At 32.9% G+C, this 25,768-nt stretch overlaps 3 protein-coding genes and 1 pseudogene across 3 annotated transcripts; 3 read left to right on the forward strand and 1 right to left on the reverse strand.

The window, feature by feature from the left end:
- Positions 1-1,284: 1,284 nt before the first annotated feature.
- Positions 1,285-10,412, reverse strand: LOC132033088 (uncharacterized). Its single transcript, XM_059422951.1, has 14 exons — positions 9,798-10,412; positions 6,470-6,581; positions 4,507-4,619; positions 4,257-4,379; positions 3,591-3,781; positions 3,350-3,425; positions 2,890-2,976; positions 2,713-2,793; positions 2,582-2,614; positions 2,289-2,342; positions 2,166-2,207; positions 1,940-2,018; positions 1,778-1,848; positions 1,285-1,660 (listed from the first exon to the last, which is right to left on the reverse strand). The coding sequence occupies exons 1-14, from the start codon at positions 9,963-9,965 to the stop codon at positions 1,571-1,573; spliced, it is 1,320 nt and encodes a 439-aa protein (XP_059278934.1). The 5' UTR covers positions 9,966-10,412; the 3' UTR covers positions 1,285-1,570.
- Positions 10,413-12,943: 2,531 nt separating this feature from the next.
- LOC132034762 (F-box/kelch-repeat protein At3g06240-like) lies at positions 12,944-14,641 on the forward strand (annotated as a pseudogene).
- A 5,447-nt stretch (positions 14,642-20,088) lies between these two features.
- LOC132033089 (thioredoxin-like protein CDSP32, chloroplastic) lies at positions 20,089-22,271 on the forward strand. The gene is made up of 2 exons (XM_059422952.1): positions 20,089-20,654; positions 21,611-22,271. Exons 1-2 carry the CDS (start codon positions 20,229-20,231, stop codon positions 22,070-22,072), a joined length of 888 nt encoding a protein of 295 aa, XP_059278935.1. The 5' UTR covers positions 20,089-20,228; the 3' UTR covers positions 22,073-22,271.
- Positions 22,272-24,379: 2,108 nt separating this feature from the next.
- Positions 24,380-25,425, forward strand: LOC132035263 (uncharacterized protein At1g76070). Its single transcript, XM_059425535.1, has one exon. It carries the CDS (start codon positions 24,479-24,481, stop codon positions 25,193-25,195), a length of 717 nt encoding a protein of 238 aa, XP_059281518.1. The 5' UTR covers positions 24,380-24,478; the 3' UTR covers positions 25,196-25,425.
- Positions 25,426-25,768: the final 343 nt, after the last annotated feature.

The following is a 25,768-nucleotide window of genomic DNA, read 5'->3' on the forward strand; positions in this document are numbered from 1 at the left end:
TATAACTCTTCTCCAAGATATCATTTAGTCATCATTAACTTGTTACTCGAAAATCTTTTCCGGTACGTAACGTATACCTTGCCTTTCTTGGCAAACTTTCTCCTCTTACCTCGAACGTCTTTGAAATCTCAATTAGGATCATCAAAATGCTATTTCTTACTTATCTAAACATCGTATACTTCGTGCCCTTCGTTAGTCTATTCACTGTGCATCAACGGAAGATTTTCCGAGGTGTAACAATATTGGAGTAGTAATGATTTTCCTTTTCTTTTATTTGGAAGGAGGGAGAGGGAGTAATTTTTAATGAGGAAAAAATTAATAATATAATTAATCATTTTATTCTTTGTTTTTTGTATAATATAATTCTTTTAATATTAGTTAGTCTTGCAAGATAATTATTGCCATCATAATTAATCATGGTAAATTGGACTAACCTTTATGGCTTTATCTTCTCATCACTTCATTTACTTATAGTAAAATTGTTTATTTAACATTATCCTATGGTTCAACTATAATTTTAAAGTATACTTTTTTTCTTCTTTCATTATATATACGCCAAAAAATTCTAGTAAAGGTTCTTAAAATGTTTGTAAAGTATATGGTTACTCTTACATAATTTAATAAATCTTTGGACTTATTCATGTTTTCATATTACCTCCGTGATTTTAAGTGCTAGTAGACAATAATATTCAAAAAATATGCTAATCATTTTAAAAATGATGATTTTTCTTTGATTAAAGTTGGCGAAAAGAATGAAGCAAGAAAAGCGTTCTATAATTATGTTATTTGAAATTCCCTATATATTTCTTCTTGGAATTTTCAAGTTGAATTCTACAGATATTTTGGTTAGAATAAGTATAAATTAGTGTATTTAACAAAAGGTGTTTTGGAGGGAAAATTGATGGTAACAAAGATTGTACAAGTAAAGGTTATGGTAATCTTTTCATAGGTGTGGCCAAATTGGGGTGGTAGTTTAGCAACTCTTAAAAATTTTACTCATGAATTGAGCACGTCCAACGCATGTATCACTATAATAGATGCCATTGACTTCACCACTACAGAACTCAATATTTACACCTTCTTACTAAACACCATGCTTCGATTCTTATAATTAAAGATTTAGAAAAGTTATATCTAGAATATCGTATTCAAGTAAAAAAAAACTATTGAAGATGGCGGCTCTTTCAAACGGTCGGCTTGTACTAATAAAAGGTAATGTGCAGTAGTATAAGGAAAACAAAAGAAAATAATAAATAAAATTGTCTGGAAGAAGGAAATTACATGTTCCATCCAAATGATTTCTACTATATAGATGATGTATTAGAAATATTTCTTGAAAACAAAGGCAATAATGTTGGTGCATAATATTGCATTTCACTTCTAAGAATAACATACAAAAGGACCTTAAATATCTACTCAGACCATAGTACATTTCTACGGATTCTTAATATCCTATTAGGAAGAGGCTCAAGTAACTAAGATCTTGGCTTCAAAATGGAATAAATAAATAAAGTACTAAGGAAGTTGAATATATTGAACTATACACAATCTGGTTACTCCAATTGCAAGGCTATGGCTCTGCTAAGTTTGAATCATTTAGAGTACAACTGGTTACAGCTTCATCAGGCTTTATCAAGAGACTCTGAATGAAGGCTAGCATCTGCATGACAATTGAACATATTACATAAGCAATTGCAAGTTTGCAACATAGTTTTTAACTTTTTTGTGCTGTTGTTGAAGTAAACAGAGAATATTTGAATTACGACAAGGTGCTTACAGATGCAAAAGCAGCACAGGCTATGCCGAATCCTGGGAAATGGAAAGGCGCGTTTTGCGATAGAAATAAAGCTGGAACGAAACAACACCATTCAGATTAAGTTGACCTAGGGCCGGGAAAAAATAACAGCGGAAAATAGACAAAAAGAAAAAGTTTAACTACCTGTTAAAGGGCTAAAAATTAGTGGAGAAACTACGCTTGCGAATGAACAGATGCCTGTGATGCATCCTTGGACTTTTCCCTGAAAGGAGAAAATTAAAGTAAGATCAGGTTGTGGTCAGAAGCGACTCAATAAAACTTGTTGCCTAAAGCTAAACCATATTTAACAGCAAGAAAACAAAAATATGGAGTACTCCTCAAGAACAAGTAGCTATTCTTGAAAATGTACCTGCTCATTTGGTCCGATTTGTTTAGATGCAATGCTCTTTAACTGCATTTAGCATAAACCCTTTGTCAAATTTTGATGTTTAAACTAACGAAACAACAGATGGATTATTGAAATGAAACTTACACATGGCATTGCAAAAATAGACAAAGTTGAGATTAATGCACTAGCATAAGGGACCTGCATGAATTTTGAGTAAATTAAGAAAACCTCATTCATCTGGAAAAATCCACCTTAAAGAAGATAAATGCCAATAGTGCATGAAGGATAAAAAGCCATGTTGTTCGGATCCTCCAAAAAAAATTGCCGCATCCATGTTGGATTCTCCGAAAATGCATCAATGAAGGATCACACACAGGTGCAACAACATTTTTGGAGAAACCGAACAACATAGGACTACTAAGGAGGTGAGGAACTACCCAAGTGGACCAAGCAATGCTGAAAAGCAACATCTGCAATTGAATTTGGAGACAACATCAGTAAAGCAAGGTTTCTTAATATCTTAAAAAGATATATACAATTATTAAGTATAGATAAATTAGCTCTGTACATGAAGACAACTGAAGAAGAGGCCAATAGAAAGCAACTTCTCTTCTCCAAAAGCAGGAGCTAATATGGGCATGAGAAGTAGCTGCAATAGTACAAAAGAAATCAGAACAATTTTTTGAACTAATTAAACAGCAGTAAAACTGAAATACAAAGTAGAAATGATCCAAAATCAAGTTACCTGTGAAATGGATCCTGCTATCCCAGAAATTATCAGCAAATCAGCAAATTGAGTTTTGTTAAAGTGAAATTGTGCCTTCAAGAAATACTGCATAGATTTTGATGAAATCAAACTTGTCATTGAAGTCCTCCAATCTTTCAGGTTCAAAAACAAACACAGAAAGAACACAAACCAATTTCTTATCTTCCCTCTATTCCCATTTTCTACAGTAATTTCTTTTCTAGTATAGTCTGTTTCAAACAGAATGACACGGGTTTACATTTGAAAAACATTTTAACATTATTTTACTCATTTTATCCTTAATGATGCGTGCTTGTTGCCATAGAAATATAGACCACAAGTTACAAATGTATTTCCTATATGTGCCAAGCGTCTTTCTTTTCTTCTTAATCATGTCCAGTCAAACACCACTATATAAATAAAACAGTGGGAGTACTGCATGACATGGAATCAAACTTACAAGTAAAGAAGCCTCAAGGCCAACTTGTGCAACATTGACAAAGAAGGAAACAATAGCAGCATGTAAGAATGTCGAGCTGCAAAGCACATTCAAAATGACTATGAGTATCAACAGGAAGCAATATCACTTCTGACTCCCAGGGCGGATCAAGAGGGTTAGTTACGGGTTAACTTAAAATTTTGGATCTGCCTCTGCTTGACTCTTTTGAATGATAAAAAGATTGAGACAAGTCTAAATCTACCTGGTCTTTAATAAGCACAGCATATCGCTGAAAGAAGGCAATGTCTTCAAAAATTGGAAGCCTTTCTTGGGAGCTTTTTCCAATAGACATATGGTCTGGGTTTCTTTCGAACAAATGTTACTTTTCATTGTCGACTCAGGGAGGAACATCTTCATGTATGCTAAAGCTATCACTGCCACTGCTGCAGCAACCTACATATGTAACTTTCAATAATAAGCTTGAATTGGTAAATTAGAAATAAGGTACTAAATAATAGGGTAACTAATTTGTTACAATCGATTAACAATTTATGAAGGAGTCAAAAGTACCACTCTACCTCTAGTGTACGAAGCATCTTAATTTACAATCTGTCATACGTTAGGCGGTTAGGGTCATTCATATACTCGTTGTTAGCAAAACATCTTATATTTGCCTTAGATCCTAATGAAGCATTAAAGTCAAGAACAAATATGAGGCTATGTATGAACAACAAAGATATGAATGGCCCCAAAGTATAACAAAAGATATTTCATAAAGCAGTAAATTCGAACATTTTCCCTTTAAAATAAGGTAACTAATATAGTAAGTAAAAACATGTTACATCCAATTAAGCTACGTATACCAACAATGTAACCAAATATACACGATCAATATATATAACTTAAATCACAGTTAAATGTCACGTACTTGGAAAGTGGAAGCAGTCGAGAGGAAGCGAGCAGAGAGGTTTCCACAGACAAAAGCAGAGGAGGCAATCCCTGAGAGGACTCCAAAAACAGAGGCCCGTCGACTTTCTGGTACATTATCAGCCTGAAATGTAAGAAACAGAGCATATTTTTTTTGTAAATTTGGTTGTACATTATATCTACACAACTAGTGCGATTTGATCTAAAAAAATTCGGGATGCAATAATCTTGTGTTAAAGTCTGAGAATTACCACATAGGCAAGAGCAAGACACTGAACGCTTCCTTCACAAATCATGGCAATGAGGGTCCGAAGCACATAGTAAGCGTAGAAATAGTATTTTGTCCTGCTGTATGCCAATATCGCTGTGGCCATTGCAATAACACGTAGTCAATACATATAACTTAAACTTTAATTTATTCGTCTGATGCACTTTAGCCCACCTACATTACTAATAGCACGGGCGGAGCCACATTAGTCCGAGCGGTGTCACTCGACAAAGCTTGGTCGAGAAATTGTACTAAATATACACTATGCAAAAATAAGAAAAAACATATCGGTATATATATAATGGAGTATATATATTGGGACTAGTAAGTTGTATAATTCCAAATTCAATCAATTAAATATGTATTATTCATTTAATCACGGCCAGGGGTTTGAACCTCTGCTTTATATGTATATGTCTTAAATTTTTTACCATCATTTGTCTGAAAAGGATCGAGTTCGTAAGGAATCTAAGCCTAACTTCTTACCCTAACAATCAACTAAACCTCTATTCCAGAGCTCCATTTCATGTCTTAAAATGAAAAAAAAAAAAAAAAAAAAAAAAGACACTTATCAAAAACACCTCTAACGAGATTTCCACGAATACAAAATTTTTAAAAAAAAAAAAAACTCGTTAGACTTTTAGCAATATACTTAAATTGTATTTTATAGTCTAGATTGTGACTTTCTAATATATCATAATTACAACGAAGAGTTCCTTTATTTGCTTCTTTAAATGTTAACTAGCTTTTTACAATTTTTGGGTATGCCGCTAACTAATATTCCATTAACTTCTTTTTTGGCGTGTGATCGAGTTGGCTATTTCTAATTTTAAAAGATCCGTATGATTGTTTCATAATGACATGACCTATCTTTATTTTTGAAGATTAAGAAAAAGAAAAACTAGAACCAAACAGGAAGAAAGAGAATTTCTTTGCTTTCTTTGCCACCATAAGAAGTGATGTTAAAGGAAAAACGGAAAATGAAAGAAGCTAAGAGTGGAAGTGGAGGAAAAGAGAAGGAACATGAAAGCAATATTAATTTCCACTTTCGGTCCTCCGCTTTTAGCTGATGAAAACAAAGTTTAAGTAGGCTTGTAGGTTTCAGAAAAAGAGTTTCAAAGCAACAAATTCGGTAGTGCTAGTATTAGTGGGCTGGATGAGATTCCATCATTTTTAGTTAAAATTTCCAGTTAGAATTCTCACAATAGAAAATTCTTGATAGATAGTATTTCTCCTTAATGATCTAAGTAATTGATTAGTCGAGCCAATAAATTCTGGATACTAGATTGTTACTAAAAAAAACTTTTCAACTTTCATCATAATGGATACAAAGGCCAAATGGATAATCTACTTAATTAATGAATGGATTAAGACGTATAGTATGACGATTTTCAAAATTCCTGTTAAGTACTACTAATCACAATTAGATCAGATGCAGAAGTGCTTTAATAAATATTCCATTAAGTTAAGTGGAAAGAAACGTTGAATAAATGAAAATGGAGATACTTTATTCCTTCACTTTTACTAGTCCAGTTTTAATTTTTGAGCAGGGGCGGATCGAGCCTATTAAGTGGGGGTTCAATTCAACACGGAGTATAAATTTATATGTAAAAAGTTATTAAAATTGTATATATAGTACATATGAACTCATAACTTTTAATATATAATGAGTTCAATACTAAAATTCTTAAGATTGAACCCATAAAATTTAAATCCTGAATCCGTCTCTATTTTTGAGAGTCAAACTCCTTGGACTTCGACTGACATTTTAAGATGAGAAAAATTACAACTTATAATATTTTTTATATAGTTTTCGAACATATAAATTTAAAATTTAAAATATTAAATTAATTTAATTTAATTTATTTCCAAAAATTAGTAAATTAACTTTCCAGAAGCAAAATATGACAAAGTAAAAGTCAAACGTGCAAAGTAGTAGAGATTACCTAGAGGGAAGATGGAAAGAGTCATGGGAACAGTAAGCATGACTTTTCTCCCATATGTGTCTGACAAATTCCCCAACACTGGCATCATTACTAGTGATCCCAATCCTACTATCTGCAATGTTGTAACCAAAAACCACGACAAAAATACCATCAAACTTTTTATGCATTTTCTCTAGGTATCATTTTGAATTGACGATCCTATGAATAGTGAAGAGGAAAAAAAAAAAAAAAAAAAAGAGGACAAAATGAAGGAATTAGTTGAATTAGACTAATAAATTTAGAAATCCGCAATCGTTAAGTTAGAGACGGATTCAACATTTAAACTTAATGGTTTAACTTTGCAATAAATTCATTGTCCTATTAAAACTATGGATTCACATTTATTGAAATTTTAATAGGTTTCTTCATATATATTTAGATGGACCCATATCGAAAAGGCTACATTAAGTTACTACTTCACATATTACGACCACCACTGAATGTGATGAATGGTTGGGGTCCTCTATCCGTAATCAAATTTGGGGTTCAAATCATGGAAATGCCAATTTCTTGGTAGGAGTACTTCGGCTTCCACAATGGGCCTACCTTAGAGTCCAAATCAGTCAAATCTGTGGTCTTCAAATACCGAATTAAACAGGTTATGTATAAAATTAAAAAAATGAATTAAAGTGCTAAATATAATTTTCTGACAGACGGAATTCAATTAAATTCCTCGCACCATTGTAGCTCCCCTGCTGCTCAGGATTATAACTTAGCCCAAAAAGATGCACCGAAATCCGTTGGAGATATACCTTAAATGCAAAATTAAAGTAGAATACAAAGAAAAAAAATGTATAGTACTTTAAAGGGTATCTTAAGAGGGAAGCAGGACAAATAATAACACGAGCTAACATGAGATCTCTGTTCACTGGCAAGTGACGAAGTGTTAAAATATCAGTTCAAAAAGTTAAAAAGTACAAATAATTCACTTGCCAGTGGAGGAAGTTTCTTAAAGAGACAATGAGAACAAGACTTAGAAGATGAAACTTCCTATATATCTATTTTTAATTTTTTTTTTTTTAGGTAACTTCCTATATGAAGTGGTCCAAAAATGTAATATGATCATCATCGTACTATAGGCGTGGAGACATTAATTATCATATCCCAATATACTGTACTAAGATTCTTTATCTAGCTATCAAATTAAAAGCATTCACTTTCTTTTTGCCTTTTTTTTCTTTTCCTTTTAGCTTTTTCACGTTCTATTCAATTTGTTTTAATTTCTTACTTAACATTCATTTTCTTTACTATATTAGTATATTTTATTAAGAGCTTAACTTTTATATAATGACTGTAATTAATAAAAATAAAAAATAAAAATAAAAAAGGAGTTACAGTTGGTTAGCAAAGAGGTATTTTCAAGGATAATCAAGAAAAATAACATAGATAACTTGTTATAATAGGTTAAAGTATACCGATAGTATAAAAAATTTGTATGTAGTAGAGCTGTACAAGTTAAGTATATATTACATGTTTTTTCCCCTCAAAATTTCGTGGTGAGACTTACCATCAAACTTAATCACATGTCAATTAATTAACTTAGAAAATTTACAAATGGCACGAGTACATTGAAAATATCCATAGAAGAAACTCTAAAGCAATGAGTGTTACGTTGATTGTAAGATAAGAAATGAAAAGATACCTTTTTAATCAGAAAACGAGAAAAGGCCATAAATAGTCCCTGAACTATGGGAGTAGGTCTAAAATGGTCCCTGAACTATACACTTACCGGTTTTAGTCCTTTAACTATTCAAAAACTTATCAAATTTGGTCTCCGTCTATTTTTTTATACAAACGGCGTACAAACTCATAAACCTTCGTGAGATTAATCGTTAAACCATTCCTCGTACCTATATTTCTCTCTCTCGCTTCCTTTTCCTCAAGTTTGTTCTCTAACCTCAACTTTTTTCCTCAAGATCTCTCTCGCGTTTCGTAACCGACGGACTGCGTTGGTTAAAATCGAACGGAAAACCGACCTAGTAGGTCGGTTTTGTTAAAAAAAAAAATTAAAAAATCGACGGTCTCATTTTAAAAAGCGAAGCGGTCTCATAAACTCACGAAGGTTTATGAGTTTGTTCGCCGTTTGTATAAAAAAATAGACGAGACCAAATTTGATAAGTTTTTGAATAGTTAAAGACTAAAACCGAAATGTATAGTTCGACCATTTTAGGCCTACTCCCATAGTTCAGGGACTATTTATGGCCTTTTCTCATCTGAAAACAGAGGAGGAGGGGAAAAAAGAAGCACTGAGCTATTGCTCCAGTCTCAAAAGTGGCTATGAATATAAGAAAGTAGAAAGAATAGATAACTGCAGTCACATGGATGATAAAAGCAAATTTTCTACTTTTTCTTGAAATGGCTATACGTATTAAGGAGTATAATTTTAACTCAAGAAATTAAAGTAATGCTGAGGAAAAGCAAAGGGAGATAAAAAAGTATTTTTGCCCTTTTGACAGCGAGATGTTCGCAGCACCACCGGTTCGACTAATCTTAATTCACGTCGAATAAGTCTATTGAAAGGAGAAAGCACTTTCTATTAAGAGATTTTTTTATGCAAGCACTCTAATCTCATAGTCCCCCCCCCCTCTCAATTTATGTGAACCTTTTCAGAGTACGAGGGTCAAATTTTATAACTTTGATCGTAAATTTTGACATAAATTTTTCAAGTTTATAAAAATAAAATTTATATATTTAGAACCTACATAAAAAGTACTATAAGTCATGATAATTCATAATTCGAATAACTAAGAAAAAATGTAAGGAAAACGTGGTCGAAGCACCTCGTAGACTCCCCAAATAGTAATAGGTTCACATAAATTGAAACAGAGGAAGTATTATAGTTAAGAACAAGGAATTTCAACTATTTTCACATCGTAATACAAGTACTAACTACTTGCACATGTCAGTTATGCTGCGGCAGTCGCATAGCTACATACAGCGGCGGAGCCATCTTTATTCAAGATCCGCCAGAAAATTACACAATGTAGTTATGTAAATTTTTCTTAATACATATAATACTATATGGTGAATCTCTTTAACTTTTTCATGTGTTTAATTCTTTATATTTTAACTCTCCATAATAAAAATCCTAAACTCTGGCCGTGCACCAAAATTTTCACTCTGAAAGTACCAAAAAGCGTTCGAACACCTCCGAACTCAAACTCTAACTATCTCAACGAGGCGCAAAAACAAGACATGTTCTAAACACGGATTAGTATTCGACTACTGAAAACGAGGGGTTAGATTGTTACAGTTCCATAATCAAAATTAATAGAGGAGGAAACATTACCGCTTGTTGAACTCCGGAGAGGTAAATAGCAAGTGAACATTCATCTTGGCCTGGACAAATGGCTGATAAAGTGATATCAGTCATAGGTGGAATCACCATGGATGCGGAGAAGCAACTAAAAAATACTGTCATGAATAGGTGACTCAGCCCACCAGAGTATTTCTCCATTGCTTCTTTTTTTCCTGTCACCTTCTAATCACTTCTCAGTTATTTTTTGTTGCTCTTTCACAGCTCTAATAACACTTAATTTAAAGAAAATGAAAAGAGCAAAAAGCCAATCTCAAAAGCAGAAAAAGAAGCTAAGACAGTTCTTCATAGGAGAAAAATTGTTCCTCTGTCTTCTAGGAGTTTATGACTTTTGAATGATCTTTTTCTTTTTTGCATGACAATTGAAAGATTATATTCACTCTTTAGCAAAAGTATTTATACAGTTTAAAGAGAAAGGAAATGAAGGAAGTTACCAACTAAATGATAAACAAGTAAAAACAGGGAAAAAGGGAAGTGGTTATAATTTGGGTTAAGAGGGAATATAATGTCGCATTAATATACAAAGAGGAGTGATATAAGTCAAAAGAGTAATGAAAGTGCGACGTTGAAATGATGCGTAGCTTGCAAGTTCATGCAAAAAAAACATACTGTAAATGTGGAACTCACTGCACTAGTGCTCGTGTCTGTATCATTTTATGTGCAGTTCGAATGTATTTCTTTTTAATTAAGGTATATATTATCTTGATAATTCATATAGCCGAGTTCAATTTATTCGGGATTGAAACGTAGTTCTTATTATTGTTGCAATAATGATAACAGGTACTATTATTATTATTGCCATGCCATCCGTTATATAAGTTGGCAGATGATCATTCCATTATTGATAGTCATAGCACGACCGATCATTGTGAGTATAATAGTAGATGTCCGGGATCAAGTTACAATTATTTCTTTATTTTCGTTTGTGTTAAGCGTAATATTTTTTAAATAAATGATTGGCTACAAAGGGAATTTTTTAATTAACTTATCACAAACTTATTCTACTTTATTTTATTTTGTAATTTTTTTGTAAAAACGAAGAATTAAATTCGCTATTCTCTCCGATATAATTTCAATCGAAATTAACTGCTAACGTTCTCTGTGTATAAAAATGTTGTTTCACTTCAACTCAGACGCTTTCCAAGAGAATTGATAATAGGCTTGTGTTATTCGAGAAGAGCACTATCTATTATCCCAAGATCAAGTACTCAATCTTTTGAAATATAAAAAATATCGTGCATGCCTCCATCCCTTTCCTATTTTTGTATGTCCGAAGGAGCATTGTTGAATGAATTAACTTTGATTTGATTTTCTGAAACACAAGTGAATCAAGCTTCAAAGCCCCTCTTCTCTCTTTATAACTAGATAGGTAAACAAATTTGAGTTTAGAACCATCTCGATTTGAGATATCGGAACATAGCGAAGCATAAATCAAATTCTAAAGTGACTTCGGAACAAATTGGTATTTTTCGCTCTTTAATTTTCATACAGTATCAAATTTCTTAGCATCTTCCATTATCATATAATTATTCGTTAAAACTTAAATCAAATGAGGAAATAAAAAAAAAGTTGCCAATCACAAGCTCTTTTTTTTTTTTTTTATGTGGCGCTTACGCTTTGAGGCGTACAAGCTAAAGGATGAGCAACTCACACTTTGGCGGGGGCCACTCTACGTCATTTTCTTTTGTCTTTTTTTCTATTAATTAATTTGGTCCTATTTCTTTACGTACACTAGAAGATAGTAATAACATTAGGTCTTTAATAGCAATCAACTTTCGGTTGAGAGATTTTAGTTAAACTTGTTCTTTTCTTTAACTAATATTTTGGATTAATATGGTAAATTCACTAGTTCATAACAAGTTGTAGTATAGGGAAATTAAAGAATATATATGAAAGCCTATCTTTGATCTTTTTGCCAATTATATGAGTTAGAAACCAATATCAGAGGCTGAACGATTTTATTGATGAAACCACTTTTCAGATTCTTAATGTTAAATGTAAGAATTTCCATAAGGAAAATTATGAAGAAATAATTGTTGCATATAGGTATATACTTTTCCTTATTTCTATTTTTGTACTTCTTTTGTTTCATTCTACGTGGCACTATTAATAGATGGATATTTAAATGAGTCTTTTTTATAGTATTTTTTCTAAATACTTCTTTAATATTGAAGATGCGTCAACAGACACTTTAAAATAAGAAAGACCAGAGCAAAACACAACTCTAAGCACATTTTACAATCCAAAGCGTAGTTAGTTGAGATGGCAAAATTATATTTGCTGGGTCCTTGTCTATAAAATAATTGAATGAATCTTTAAGCATATTATCACCTTCTAGTTACACTATCTAGTGGTATATTAACTCCAAAAAATAAATACAAATTATTGAATATTGAGTACTTTAGGATTCACGAGACTTAGCTATCAACAACAACATACCCAATGTAATTTCAGAATTTGGGTCTGGAAAGGGTAAAATGTACGCAAATCGAGCCCACTGAATGCACAGTATGTCCTTAAGGAAATTATTTTTCTCAATGTACCCGAGGTTGTGGAATATATCCTCTCAGGATAGAACGATTTACTCACCGATGTATCATTACAGAAAACTCCGGCGAACTGCGAACCACTCGAAGACAGTAAAGCACACAGAAAGTTTAAGAGAGGACAAGTAGATTAGAAAGTCAGAAAATTCGTAAGGAAAAATCTGAGTATCAGTAGGAATTTATAGCCATTGAGGCAACACAGTCCTGTTAAAAATGGTGGAAAATTTTAAATTTAACCGGGAAAGAGAACGGGTCAGGTGCACGGATCCGGGTCAAAAAACCGGGTCATGATTTGGATAATTAATTAATAATTAAATAATTATTAATAATTAATTAAAGAAAATTTGATCCAAAAAGATTATTAATCAATCGACCAAATCCGAAGCCAAGCGACGACGACGGTGTGAGGGGAGACCCTCTTCTTAACCCTTTAGCAACCAGAAAGAATGTTTTTATATAAGTACAAGAACTTCCCTTTCCACCACCAATGTGGGAGAAATGCTTCATCCATAAAGCAAAGGAAATAATTCAAAATTTTCATTTTTTCCCTCCATTTCCCATTCATAACACATTAATGCCCATTACACATTAATACCCAACATTGGTTATATTCCGTGTCAGAATGATTACAGAATCGTAGAAATTGTGGCAAGTAAATCTAGTAATTTTCTGGTTCCTCATGTTAGTGTTTATAGTTTAAGAAGTAATTCTTGGAAAAAGATTCATTACTACCCAAGTATCTGTTTGACTGAACCTGTTAAATTTGTTAAAAGGAAACCTTCATTGGATCAACAGTGGTGTTAGTGATAGGAATGCCACACGGTTCAACCCTGTAGATGAGACATTTGGAAATCTAGCATTGCCGAACCCAAGTGGTGATACTTCTAACTGGAAATTAGTGTTTTCAGCAGGTAATCTATGCGTGACTTGTGACTATAGAACCAAGAAAGATGTGTGGATAATGAAGGAGTATGGACCAAGGTTGCTTCGATCCCTAAATTTGTAAATAAGGTGGTTTGGCCCATTTTCATCTCCCAGAATGATGAAATTTTACTGCAAGATGTTTCAGGTTTAGTGTGGTGGTATGTTTCAAGAGATGATGACACTTTTGAGCGGCCTGAGAATCAAACACGTTGTGAATGCGATGATGGAGGCGAGCTTAATCTATTTGTGGAAAGTCTGGTTTCGCCAAATTTTCTGGAGGATGTTTGAAGAGCTATGGATCCAATGAGTGAAAGGATGGAAATTTGCTCCATGGTCTATTGAGGTAAGAATTGGTAGCTATACAATTTTATTCTAAATCAAGTTATGCTCGGAAACCACAAAGATTTATTCTTTTATCCTCTGTCTACATATATACTTTAGGTACATAGCTACTCTCTTTATATTATTCTTATGTGTCGAGAACTGCCTAATGGGGGAAGAAATTTCATAATGTATCGTTATATGTGGTTACCATTGAATTAAAAATTTTCATTGAGCCCGTTTTATCATCCAGATCTCATGATTTTTACTTGTCTCAATATGATATATACTTAGACAACCCTGATAGAATGATTGTGAGTACCTTCCTTTCTATTGATGTGTTCATGGTGATGATAACTACACTCTGGAAAATATACTCTTTTGCGTCTTAAGATATCTCTTTCTTTTTTGTACCGATATCTTGAAGTTTTGCCAAGAGTAGCTTCCATTTGCTCACTCAATTGCAACATCACTCCAAGTGTTCGAAAAAGTAGCTATCTGGTAAGTGAATCTAGTTGTTGTTCATACATAATATGGAGACAGTTGATACATAAAGAGGACGTATAATGGCACATTAATATACAGGAGAACTGATATAAGTTAGAGAGTAACGAAAAAGCAACATTGAAATGAATATTTTCTTACTTGGGTGCATTTCTACTATATTTCTTTGGGTATTATTACCTTCTATCATCACAAATATCAACCTATTATGTTCATTAAAAAACTGTGGCTTACGCTTCAAGATTATGTTCATTAAAGCCCACTGCTGCAATTGTAAGCTCCTTTGTCATGTGGCTTACGCTTTGAAGGAACAATTTTAGAAATAGCCAATTTTTCATATATTGACCGCTGGACAGGTTCCTTGCTAAGTAGATTACGTACTCCTCCATAGCTAGGAATATGTGCAACTAATTAAATTGCTGACAGATCTATTACGAATAATAATGAGGGGAATTGCTCTTGGGTGGAACAATGGATGAAATGGAGGGTGGAGTATGTGGTGATCCATTTTGGGTCTTGCGAATAATTGGCTACCCTGCTTTGTCCATTTCAAATGGACATGATAAGGCTGACAATGACGTTGGATAGTACCCGAAGCCATAAAGTTTCTGGAGTGGGCAACTTAAATGGCCCATGTTTGGGGCATTGGAACAGAAGTAACCACCAAAAATAAAAGTAACAATAGTACCTTTTGCGCACAAATTTTGTGCGCGATGGAACCCTCCCACCGCACATTACTTTTGTGCGCAATAGGGATTAGTTTTATTTTTCTCACACTTTGTATAATTTTAAAGTTTTAACATTCACGTTTTTTCCATGGTTTGACAAAAGATTGAGTCGTATACGGAACTCGGAATATCGATATTTTATATAGAGCACGATATCTTTTTTCGCGAACAATGATGTAGGTTCAATACATCAAGTATCTTAAAACGTTTAGATAGTCGTTTTAGGGGTTGTAAAGTGCCAAGTAAGTTTTGTTTTAGGCTTCTCGTTATCATTAGGTTTAAGTGTTTTATTTTATAAGGTTTTGATTTAAGCGTTTTATTATTTAGTCAAGACATTACTTTATTTCGAATATGTCGAGATTTTTTTCATAATTAATTTAGGACGTCACATGAGTTATTAATAAACGATAATAAAGACTAATTTATCATTAAGAAATAATACCGAAAAAATATAATATTAACATGATATAATTTTATGTTAATATTATATATTTTATAATACCAAAAAAATATAATATTAACATAATTTTTAATATAAAATATATAATATTATGTTTATATGGAATATATAATATTAATAATATTAACATATATAATATTAACATAAAAAGACTAAGAAATAATTTTAGTTTTAGTTATTAGAAAAATATAATATATAAACGTGAATTTGTGCGCAATATAAAATAGTAAGTTTTGGATCAAACATTCAATCTCTTTCTATTTGCTTTAAGAAAGAATGACGTTTCCTCTTATATTTCAGGAGTTATATACCTCACCCCAACTAGCTTTTTCCTTTTCCATACGTTGGCATTTTGTTGATTGCGCACTAAAATGCATTATGTTAATTAATACATTATCTTATGTTAATATTATATTTTTAACATGATGCATTTTATGTTAATTAATACATTATCTTATGTGCATTTTATTTTAATTCATACATTATCTTATGTGCATTTTATGTAATTAATACATTATCTTATGTGCATTTTATGTTAATATTATATTTTTTTGATATTATTTTCTTAAAGATAATTAGTTATCTTAGTCTTTATTATCATTTATTAATAACTTGTGCGACGTCCTAAATTAATTATGAAAAAAAGCTCGACATACTCGAAATAAAGCAATGCCTTGATTAAATAATAAAACACTTGAATCAAAACCTTATAAAATAAAACACTTAAATCTAACGATAACAAGTTTCCAAACAAATTTTACTTCGTGCACTTTACAACCCTAAAACGACGATCCAAACGTTTCGGTATACTTGATGTATTGAGCCTACATTATTGTTCGCATAAAAAGATATTAGGTTCTATATAAAATATTAATATTCCGGAGTTATGAGACATGACTAATCTTTGGTCAAAGTATGGAAAAAACATGAATTTCAAAATTTTGAAATTATAAGTGTGGGAAAATAAAACTAACCCCTATTGCGCACAAAATTTGTGCGCAAAAGGTACTGTTGTTACTTTTTGTTTTTGGTGGTTACTTTGGTTCCAATGCCCCATTTAAGTTGCCCACTCAAAGTTTTTGAAGTGTTTTTAGTTTGGTTTACGGTTTAATGTTGGTGTTATTTATGGTAAGGTGTGTATAAACACTTCTTATACACTTTTATACAGTGTGAAAGTGTATACAGTATAAACACTTCTTATGTATAAATACCTCTTGTATAAGTTTGTAAAATTTTATATAGCAATGTAGAAGTGCGCATAAACATTTGTTATGCACTTTTATACAAGATTGATACATTGTCTACAATAGGTATATAAAGTTATATATTATTGTATAATGTTGTGAAAAATTGGCTATGCGAATGTAAATAAAAATATGACTACGTGAATGTAATTTCTTATGCTAGATCATACATTATTGAAATTTCCCCTAAAATAAATTGTCAATGTCAACGGAAGTTCAATTTTGTGTAGCCGAAAGAAAACATCTTCTTTCTACTTTCTCTTAGTAACTATGCTTTTTGACAATTGCACAATAGCTAACTGGACCTTTCATCAATTTTCTTTCAAAAACCAACCTGGACCGAATAAGCAGGAAATTAACTCAATGACCTTGAAAATGGATGGTTTTGAATCCCTCTTGCCCCATGATTAAACTTTCAAGATCAAAAGTCAAAAGTGTTGCCCATGCAACAAAACTAATTAAACTTGAAGTTTTGCCAATAGGAAAAACGTGGTCAAAAGTTCAATGCCAACCACTTTTGAGGCCATTCTTGTAAATCACCCGACCACAAAAGAGTTTCCTAAAATTTGGAACAGACGCGCCCTGGTTTGGACGATGGGCCAGGACAAACTCTAGTAGTAGGATGTTTATGTGGGCTAATTCAAAGTTCAACCAAATTTTTGCGCGGAATTCCTTCAATGGCACTGACCTTGAATTTTAGTCCCTCAAATTGTTGGTCTTTAATTTTTATCCTTCGCCTAAAAACTATGGGTGCCTGGTTCGAACCCCTGCTCAGTCAAAAATAAAAAAAATCGCAAGGCAGAGTTTTGGAGAAATAAAATTAAAAAAAAACCTTAAGGTAGAGTTTGAACCTTGTAAGACAGAGTTTGGGCAAAAGTCTTGCCTTAAGGCCTAACTTTTGCAAACTTTTGCCCGAATAGGCCTAATTTTGGGCAAAAGTTTGGTCTTAAGGCAGAGGTTTACCTTAAGGCCTGATTTTGGGTAAAAGTTTGCCTTAAGGCAAACATCTGCCTTAAAGCCTAACTTTTGCCCGAATATATTTTGTTACAAACCTTTGCCTTGCGATTTTTTTTTTTTTACTGGATCGGGGTTCGAACCTAGAACCTCTAGGTATTAGGCGAAAGACAAAAATTAAAGACCAATAATTTGAGGGCCAAAAATTAAAGACCAGTGCTTTTGAAGGACAATTGTGCAAATGACCAAGTTCAACCCGGTCAGAGATCCAATAAGGCTGGTCTTTGGGTTCTTGATATGGGCAATTTGCAGGATTGTCCTTCTCTAGGAGTGGTTTTTAAATTTTGGCCCTCAAATTGGTGGTCTTTAATTTTTGTCCTTCGCTAAAAGCGATTTTTTTTTAAAAAAAAAAATTAACTGGTCTTTAATTTTTGTCCTTCGCTAAAAATTTCTTGGTTTCGGGTTCGAACCCTCGCTCAGTCAATTTTTTTTTTTTTTTTTAAAATCGCAAGGTAAAGTTTGGATTCGCTTGTAAAATTCTGCCTTGCGAATCCAAACATCTGCCTGGCGAAATTTCCTTCTTTTTTTTTTTTTTTTAGATGAGCTGTGGTTCGGACCCAGAACCCCCGGATATTAGGCGAAGGACAAAAATTAAAGGCGACCAATTTGAAGGACAAAAGTTAAAGACCACACCAAATGAAGGACAATTCACGCAAAAAAAAAAAGTCTTGATATTGGCCTGTTGGAAGTTGGAATCCTTGATATTTGAGATTTCATGTGACTATTCTTTGGGCTTCCCCCCCAAAAAAAAAAAAAAAAAAAAAGGGGGACAATTTGCATGATTGGCCTTATTCGGGGATGGTCTTTAATTTTTGTGCTTCGCTTAATACTTCGTGGTTCTGGGTTTGAATCTCGGCTCAATAAAAAAAATACATCAGAAGCCTGAGTTTCGTAGCAAAATTAGGCCTATTCGGCCAAAAGTTAGGCCTTGAGGCAATTTTTGGCCAAAATTAGGCCTTAAGGCAAACCTCAGCCTTAACGCCGAACTTTTGCCAAAATTAGGCTTATTCAGGCAAAAGTTAGACCTTGCTTGAATAGGCCTAATTCGGACAAATGTTAGGCCTTAAGGCAGAGGTTTTGCGAAAGTCTTGCCTTGATAATTTTTTTTTTTTACTGAGCGGAGTTCGAACCCAGAATCTCAAGATATTTTCGGTCACTTTTTTAAACGAAGGGTAAAAATTAAACACCAGTGCATTTGAGGGTAAAGACTAAGTCGGAATTCGAATCTAGAACCTCTAGATATTAGGCGAAGGACAAAAGTTAAAAAAAAAAAAAAAAAAAAAAACAATTTGAGGGGCCAAAATTAAAGTCCAGTGCCTTTGAAGGTTAATCTTGCAAATGACCAAGTTCAACCCAGTCAGATTAGAGATCCACTAAGGCTGGTCTTTGGGTTCTCAAATATCAAGGATTCCAACAGGCCGATTGGCCTTATTGGGGGATGGTTTTTAATTTTTATCCTTCGTCTAATATCTCGAGATTTTGAGTTTGAACCACGCCTCAGTAAAAAAAATAAAAAATTGCAAAGTCAGAGGTTTGTAGCAAAATTAGGCTTATTCGGGCAAAAATTAGGTGTTGCGGCAAACTTTTTCCCAAAATTAGGCCTATTCTGGGAAAAATTAGACTTTTCCCGAATAGGCCTAATTTGGACAAATGTTAGGCCTTAAGGTGAAGGTTTTGCGAAAGTCTTGCCTTACGAAATTATTTTTATTATTATTATTTTTTACTGAGCGGGGTTCGAACCTAGAACCTCAAGGTTTTTTCGGTCACTTCTTTAAGCGAAGAGCAAAAATTAAAGACCAGTGCGTTTGAAGGGAAAATGAAAATATACGTCATACTGCTTTTCATTATGGATTAGATTCAAGGAGCGTGGATTTCTCCTCAACTTTTATCGATTTCTATTTCTATTTTTGTTGTCTCAATGTATGTGGTGACTGAGCATATACCTTAAGAAGGGATTTTTTTTTTTTTTTTTTGAAATATGTGGTCTAAAACAAATATAAATATTATCTGACTAGATATCATTTCATTAAGAGTATAATTATAAGTTTTAAAGTTAGATTATTTTTAAATAAAAAATATAGCATTTTGTTTAAAAACAGCCTAGAAAAAAAGTATGACAAATAAGGGAATAATACTTATGCCTAACGTGTCAGTTGCTTATCATTTCAACTTTCTACAAAATATCAGTCACATTACATCGTAACCACTTAAAAAAACAAAATACACGTATAACAAGTCAAACTAAGATTTATATAATTGAACCTTTTACGGCAAAAGAAATTAGCTGCTCCACATATAATAGCAAATACATCTACTATGTAAGAAAACTGTACATAAACCAATATAAATCTTTAAGAAAGTCAATTACCAATCAAACTCTTCTTTATGATATTTTAAGACTGAAAGAACCGTCACACATAAAGACAACAAACGAAACAAAAAAAAAATCTTAAAGAATGTGGTGGATATCCTCTTTATATATATATGTGGTTGATATGTAACCAAAGCCTATCAAGTGGATGTGTTTATAGTTACTCCAATAGGGTCACAGCCTAGCCTCATCTTAACTAGATTTCCTTTCTAGTTTCTTCTTCCTTTTTTCTCTTTGGCTATTTATTAAATTGGCAATTTTTTACTGAAATTCTGCGAAAAAATAAAATAAAATGGCTACTCTCACAAACTTTTTGCTCAAACCCTCTCCTGATCTCGCTTCAATTACCAAAATTAGCCCATCACTTTACTGCAATTTCCCTACAAACCAATCTTTCGAGAAATTGAGGACTTTCAAAACAAACAGGCCCTTATTAACTACAAAGGCTACAGCAGCACCTGGTGTTGAGAAAAAAGTGAACAAAGATGAAAGAATACAAAAGGTTAATAGTATGGAGGAATTGGATGAAGCACTTCAAAAAGCCAAAAATAAGCTAGTTGTGGTGGAATATGCAGGCAAAGATAGTGAACGTTCCAAAAATATTTATCCTTTTATGGTGAATTTAAGTAAGACGTGTAACGACGTTGATTTCTTGCTGGTGATCGGTGATGAATCGGAGAAGACCAAGGCACTCTGCCGGAGAGAAAAGATTGACAAGGTAATGCTTTGAAAACATAATTAAATCTCTACATGAAACATAATGATAGTACTACTTCCTTGTCAATTTATGTGACAATGGTTTAATTTGGCGTGAAATTTAAGAGAGGGAAACATTTGAAAATTTTAAGTCTTAAATATGTCAATATTGTATGTAAGACTATAATAGTTTATCATTAAGTTAAGATAGGATGTTTAAAGCTAATTGTTTTCGTGTTAACTATTTTGGAACAATTTAATCAAAAAAACAGTGTTACGTAAATTGAAACGGCTGAAGCAATACACTACAATAATATATACATGAATATTGGTAATAAAAACATCGGCGTATAGTCTAATATAATTTGAACGATATTTGACTATGTACGACTAGATCTTTCGTCCGATTAGAGGCGATCTAACATTTAGACTTGATAGGTTCAATTTTTGAAATTCTTAGCCTGAATATGTTGTATTTTTGATCTAACATTCCGCATGGAAATACTAAGTTAGTGAACCCATAAAAGAGCTACAACCCCTTATTATGACCCTGTCTTAAGATAATGGCTTAGTAACTAGAGGTGGATCGAGGAGTTGAAATTTATCGATTGGTTCGAAATTTGAAGTATGTATATTCTGAAGTTTATATGTGTATATTTAGTGAATTTCTCAATAAATATACAAAATTTGTACTAAATTAGTTACTAGATTCTCCTGAACTATTACTAAAATATACTAGCTCTACCCCCGTTAATAACACATTATGACCCTTTCTTACCAACTTATGAAGTTAAGCCTATATCGACGATCTTAATAGACATTAATTCCAAGCAAATATGATATAACCTACATGATCCAATAATTATGTATCACACTTTTAATTGGCCTCTCATTTATTAACACTATCATCAAACTCGAAACGGTTAGAACATTAATAAATTATTTTAGCTAATGTAAGCTCATTTTTTTTCCCAATAGGTACCCCATTTCACCTTCTACAAAAGCATGGAAAAGATCCACGAGGAAGAAGGCATAGGACCAGACCAACTAGTCGGGGACGTACTCTACTACGGTGACAGCCACTCCGAAGTGTTACAGCTCCACAGCAGAGAGGATGTAGAAAAAGTAATTCAAGACCACAAAATCGATCATAAACTCGTAGTCCTCGATGTTGGATTGAAGCATTGTGGACCATGTGTTAAAGTTTATCCAACAGTGATTAAGCTATCGAAGCAGATGTCTGATACAGTTGTGTTCGCGAGAATGAACGGTGATGAGAATGACAGTTGTATGCAGTTCTTGAAAGACATGGATGTAGTTGAAGTGCCTACTTTTTTGTTTATAAGAGATGGGGAGATTTGTGGAAGGTATGTTGGATCTGGGAAAGGAGAACTTATTGGAGAAATTCTTAGATACCAAGGAGTTAGGGTTACTTATTAAAATTGTTGAAAAATGTTGAGCTTAATTATACTTAATTGGGACATTTGATTGTGAGATGATTATGGACTAGTTAAGTGTTTGTGGTACAAAAAGTAACCAACTTGGCTTGGTTGAGATGTTTGGTATGCTTAGTTTGTGAACTATGTTGTAAGTGATCTAGATTGGCATAATTGATTTTGAATGAGAATGTTCTTACTTATACCACTTAGCCTTACCCTTAATTTACTTGAATTTATTTTGAAAGAAAAATCCAAGCCTAAATATATTAAGACCTATAAGTAATATTCCAACGCAAAATCCGAATTGCTGATACGATATTAGTCTTTCCATATTAAACTTGCATTATTACCGATTCATTTTGGTTTCTACACCATCATATTTAATACATGTATGACTTAAATAATATATAATCCGTGTATATTCGTCGTATTACAGTTCATATATATATATATATATATATATATATATATTCACCATATGTTAAATTCTGTATTGTAATTCTTACATAACAAGTCCATCAAAGATACCTAGGAGTAGCAGTGTGCATTTAGTCATTGAGATAAGTAGCTGTAGTTTGGCAGCATTCCTTATCTATAAAAGAGTGAAGGAAGGGAGAAAAAGAAAGCCTTTTCTTTTCCTAGAGATATTCATTTCTCATTCATTATTCGTTCAACATCCATCTTATGAATTATGATGGAAGACCGCAGGCCAGAACGGTTGATTTACAAGAATGGCCTGGAAGGTGGGTGGTCTTGAGCTTTTGACCTTGTTTATTCGTAGGCCGATGCGGGCTCAAAAGTTCAAGACTATTTCCTATTTACAAGGTCATCGGGCGTAATTTTCTGGGCCACAAGCCCAGAACTAGGTTCATTTGGGCCATGAAATAAATCACATGCAGTAGGCTTGTAGCAACATGTGGCTCAACTTTTCCTCTCTGTCCATCACTAATATTCGTCTGAACTATAAAAAAGAAAGATTTTACAATATTTTTAGCTAGTCGGTAAAAAATATTTCACCTACTTAAATTGTAGTAGTTTGTAATCTTTGCTAGTAATATTCATCGTATTATAAGTTTAATCACACTCGTGCACTAAGCTCCCGCTATGCGGGGGTCGGGAGGCATGGATTATAAGTTTATCAGACGCAGCCTTACCTCGCATTTCGCAAGAGCCGTTTCCACGGCTCGAACCCGCGACCTCCCGGTCATTACTGGCGCTAAAGAATTTACCAACCTGCCACGCTCCGCCCCTTCTATAAGTTTAATCACACTGCTTATATAAAAATTATACAATGCATAGTGGATAAAAAAAAAAGTTTTAAAAAATAGAAACTCTACATTTTTAATCTCTCTCCCACTAAACATTGCGGCAAAGGAGCTTTTGATTATTCATTATCTCGCTTTCTATCCCATCAAATAATCAATCAATTAGGCAGCTTCAATCTTAAGTTAATTGAGTTTAGTTATATCTTTAAAAAAAAAAAAAATCAAAAGCTGGATAAAATATACATGTCACTTTAGTGCATGACATCCTACATCTCTTGCCAACCAAAAGAAAAACAAAGATTATAAAATGCTAAGGAGTCATTTTGAGATTTAACAGGTCAATTAATTGAAATAGCAATGCAACTTGTGTTGGACACAACTCCTAGTATGTCAGCAAAGTTGATTTAGCACGTAGTTGTACACCTTATAGGATTTGAACATTGAATATCGTTTTGGACTTTTGATACCTCTGCTTAATGAAGTGAACAAGAAACACCTGATCTCATGTTCAAATTGAAAAATTTCACCGGTATTTTTTAATTTACTTAAGTTTTGATGGACAAAATTACTTGATATCTGTAAAATCGAAATATAACAGAAATATCTAGCCAACGTCGAGGTGTGCGCCATAGCGAATCTATGTTTGAGTTAAAATTAGAATATATATATATATATATATAGATCATGAATCAACTGTTATCCTAATGTAGAATTTAAAATTCATAAACTTAAAATTTTAAATCCCCTCGTGATGGGCAAATTTACACAAAACACATAACACCGCCGCCATGAAAAATATGCATCTAAACAAAATCAAACTTATTATCTTATTAATACACTGATTTGGCCTGTGGTTTTGCCTAGTCATATTTATCTATTTTTGACTCTTTTGACAATTTCCTTCTCAAATCATCTAGTTCTCAATGTTTTCAGTTTTCACCAATCCTAGTCGTGACATGGTCAATAATCCCATCCTTACCCTTATCCAACCTTCTTTCTTGTACCCTTCCCCCACTCCCACCAAACACACATATATAAATACACCCTAAATATGACAAGTTTAATCATTTAAATACCAAAACTAAGATTTTTTTTTCTTTTCATATCAGCACCAACAGAAGATCAAAAGAGCTAAAATTTTCATGGAGAAAGAGAAACCAGCCAAGTCAAAGAAGAACATGATCTTGAAGTTTTTGCCAAAAGCAGCAGCTGCAGCTGTTATATTCCAAAATCACCCTTATAGTCCAGGCAGAGAAAAAAGATTTCATCATAATCACAAAGGATTTTCTGGTCCAATTGTATCAATTATCCCAGCAGAAGCAAGAACTAGAAAATCAAATAATGAAACATATCAAGAACCGACATCACCAAAAGTCTCATGCATTGGCCAAATCAAACAGAGGAAAAACAAGAAAAAAATCATCAAAACAACCACACCAACTCCAGTAGTAGAGAAAAATCCCAGTAAGAAGAAATCATCAAGATCCAAATTTAGAAATATATTTCAAAGGGGGAGCAAATCTGGTGATGATACAACTAGTTCTTGTGATGTACAAAACAGTGCACCCAGTTTGAACCAGTTGAAAAAATTTGCTAGTGGTCGTGAAGGTACTTTGTCGAATTTCGACTGGAAAAATGTGCAAATTACACCAGAAGATCATAGAAAATATTATTCTGATGATGATAGAGAAGATTATTCTGATGAAGAAGAAGAAGAAGAGGTAATTATTCCATTTTCAGCTCCAATTTTAGTAGGAAGAGATAATAGACCAAATTTTCCTTTGGAGCCAAAGAAGGAAATTAATTTATGGAAAAGGAGAACCATGACCAAACCAAATCCTCTCCAATTGAAAAAATAAGGTTGTATAATTAGTTCTCTTCCATTGATTTGTTGTTTTTTATTCATTTCAGCTTATAATTAGCTTACTTGTAAACTATGTTGCTTGAATCTTTCAAAAATACAGATTTACCCGTGCCAAATCTTGAAAAATTTAGGATTGGACACGGACACCCCGATCTTTTTAGAGGATTCGAGTAATAGAGGTTGTAAACGAAATACCATTTAGAATTATATGTGTATTTTCTTGAACTCCTGTATATATTCATGTTACGATTAAAGGTTGTTCTTGATTACGAAAAGTAACTGTAGAAGTCCAGCACTTTCGAGTGAATGGATACTCTGAGATAGAGCCAGAAAAATTGTGTGATTCTTGTGGCCATGTTCTTGATTGAAAATTGGAACAAAAAGTCGTCTAATTTGATTTGAATCCTATTAAGGAGGAAAAAAAAAGAATATTACAAGAAAAGGATAAAAGAGAATAAGCTGTTTTCAACAGAGACGCAATTGATATGTGGATGTTCACATATACCTACAAATTTTGTTTGGTGGCAACTATCATTATGCATATCTGTCAACCAAAATTGAATTTTGA

The sequence above is a fragment of the Lycium ferocissimum genome, chromosome 10, assembly GCF_029784015.1.
Source record: "Lycium ferocissimum isolate CSIRO_LF1 chromosome 10, AGI_CSIRO_Lferr_CH_V1, whole genome shotgun sequence".
NCBI classification, from domain to species: Eukaryota; Viridiplantae; Streptophyta; class Magnoliopsida; order Solanales; family Solanaceae; genus Lycium; species Lycium ferocissimum.

Coding starts and splice junctions, on each gene's coding strand:
- LOC132033088 (XM_059422951.1), bottom strand. CDS start 9,965: ATGGAGAAATACTCTGGTGGGCTGAGTCACCTATTCATGACAGTATTT. Junction 4,620..6,469: donor TCTTTCCATCTTCCCTCTAG/GTAATCTCTACT, acceptor CAATGGCCACAG/CGATATTGGCATACAGCAGG. Junction 2,343..2,581: donor GCATTGCTTGGTCCACTTGG/GTAGTTCCTCAC, acceptor AAATTCATGCAG/GTCCCTTATGCTAGTGCATT.
- LOC132035263 (XM_059425535.1), top strand. CDS start 24,479: ATGGAGAAAGAGAAACCAGCCAAGTCAAAGAAGAACATGATCTTGAAG.
- LOC132033089 (XM_059422952.1), top strand. CDS start 20,229: ATGGCTACTCTCACAAACTTTTTGCTCAAACCCTCTCCTGATCTCGCT. Junction 20,655..21,610: donor GGAGAGAAAAGATTGACAAG/GTAATGCTTTGA, acceptor TTTTCCCAATAG/GTACCCCATTTCACCTTCTA.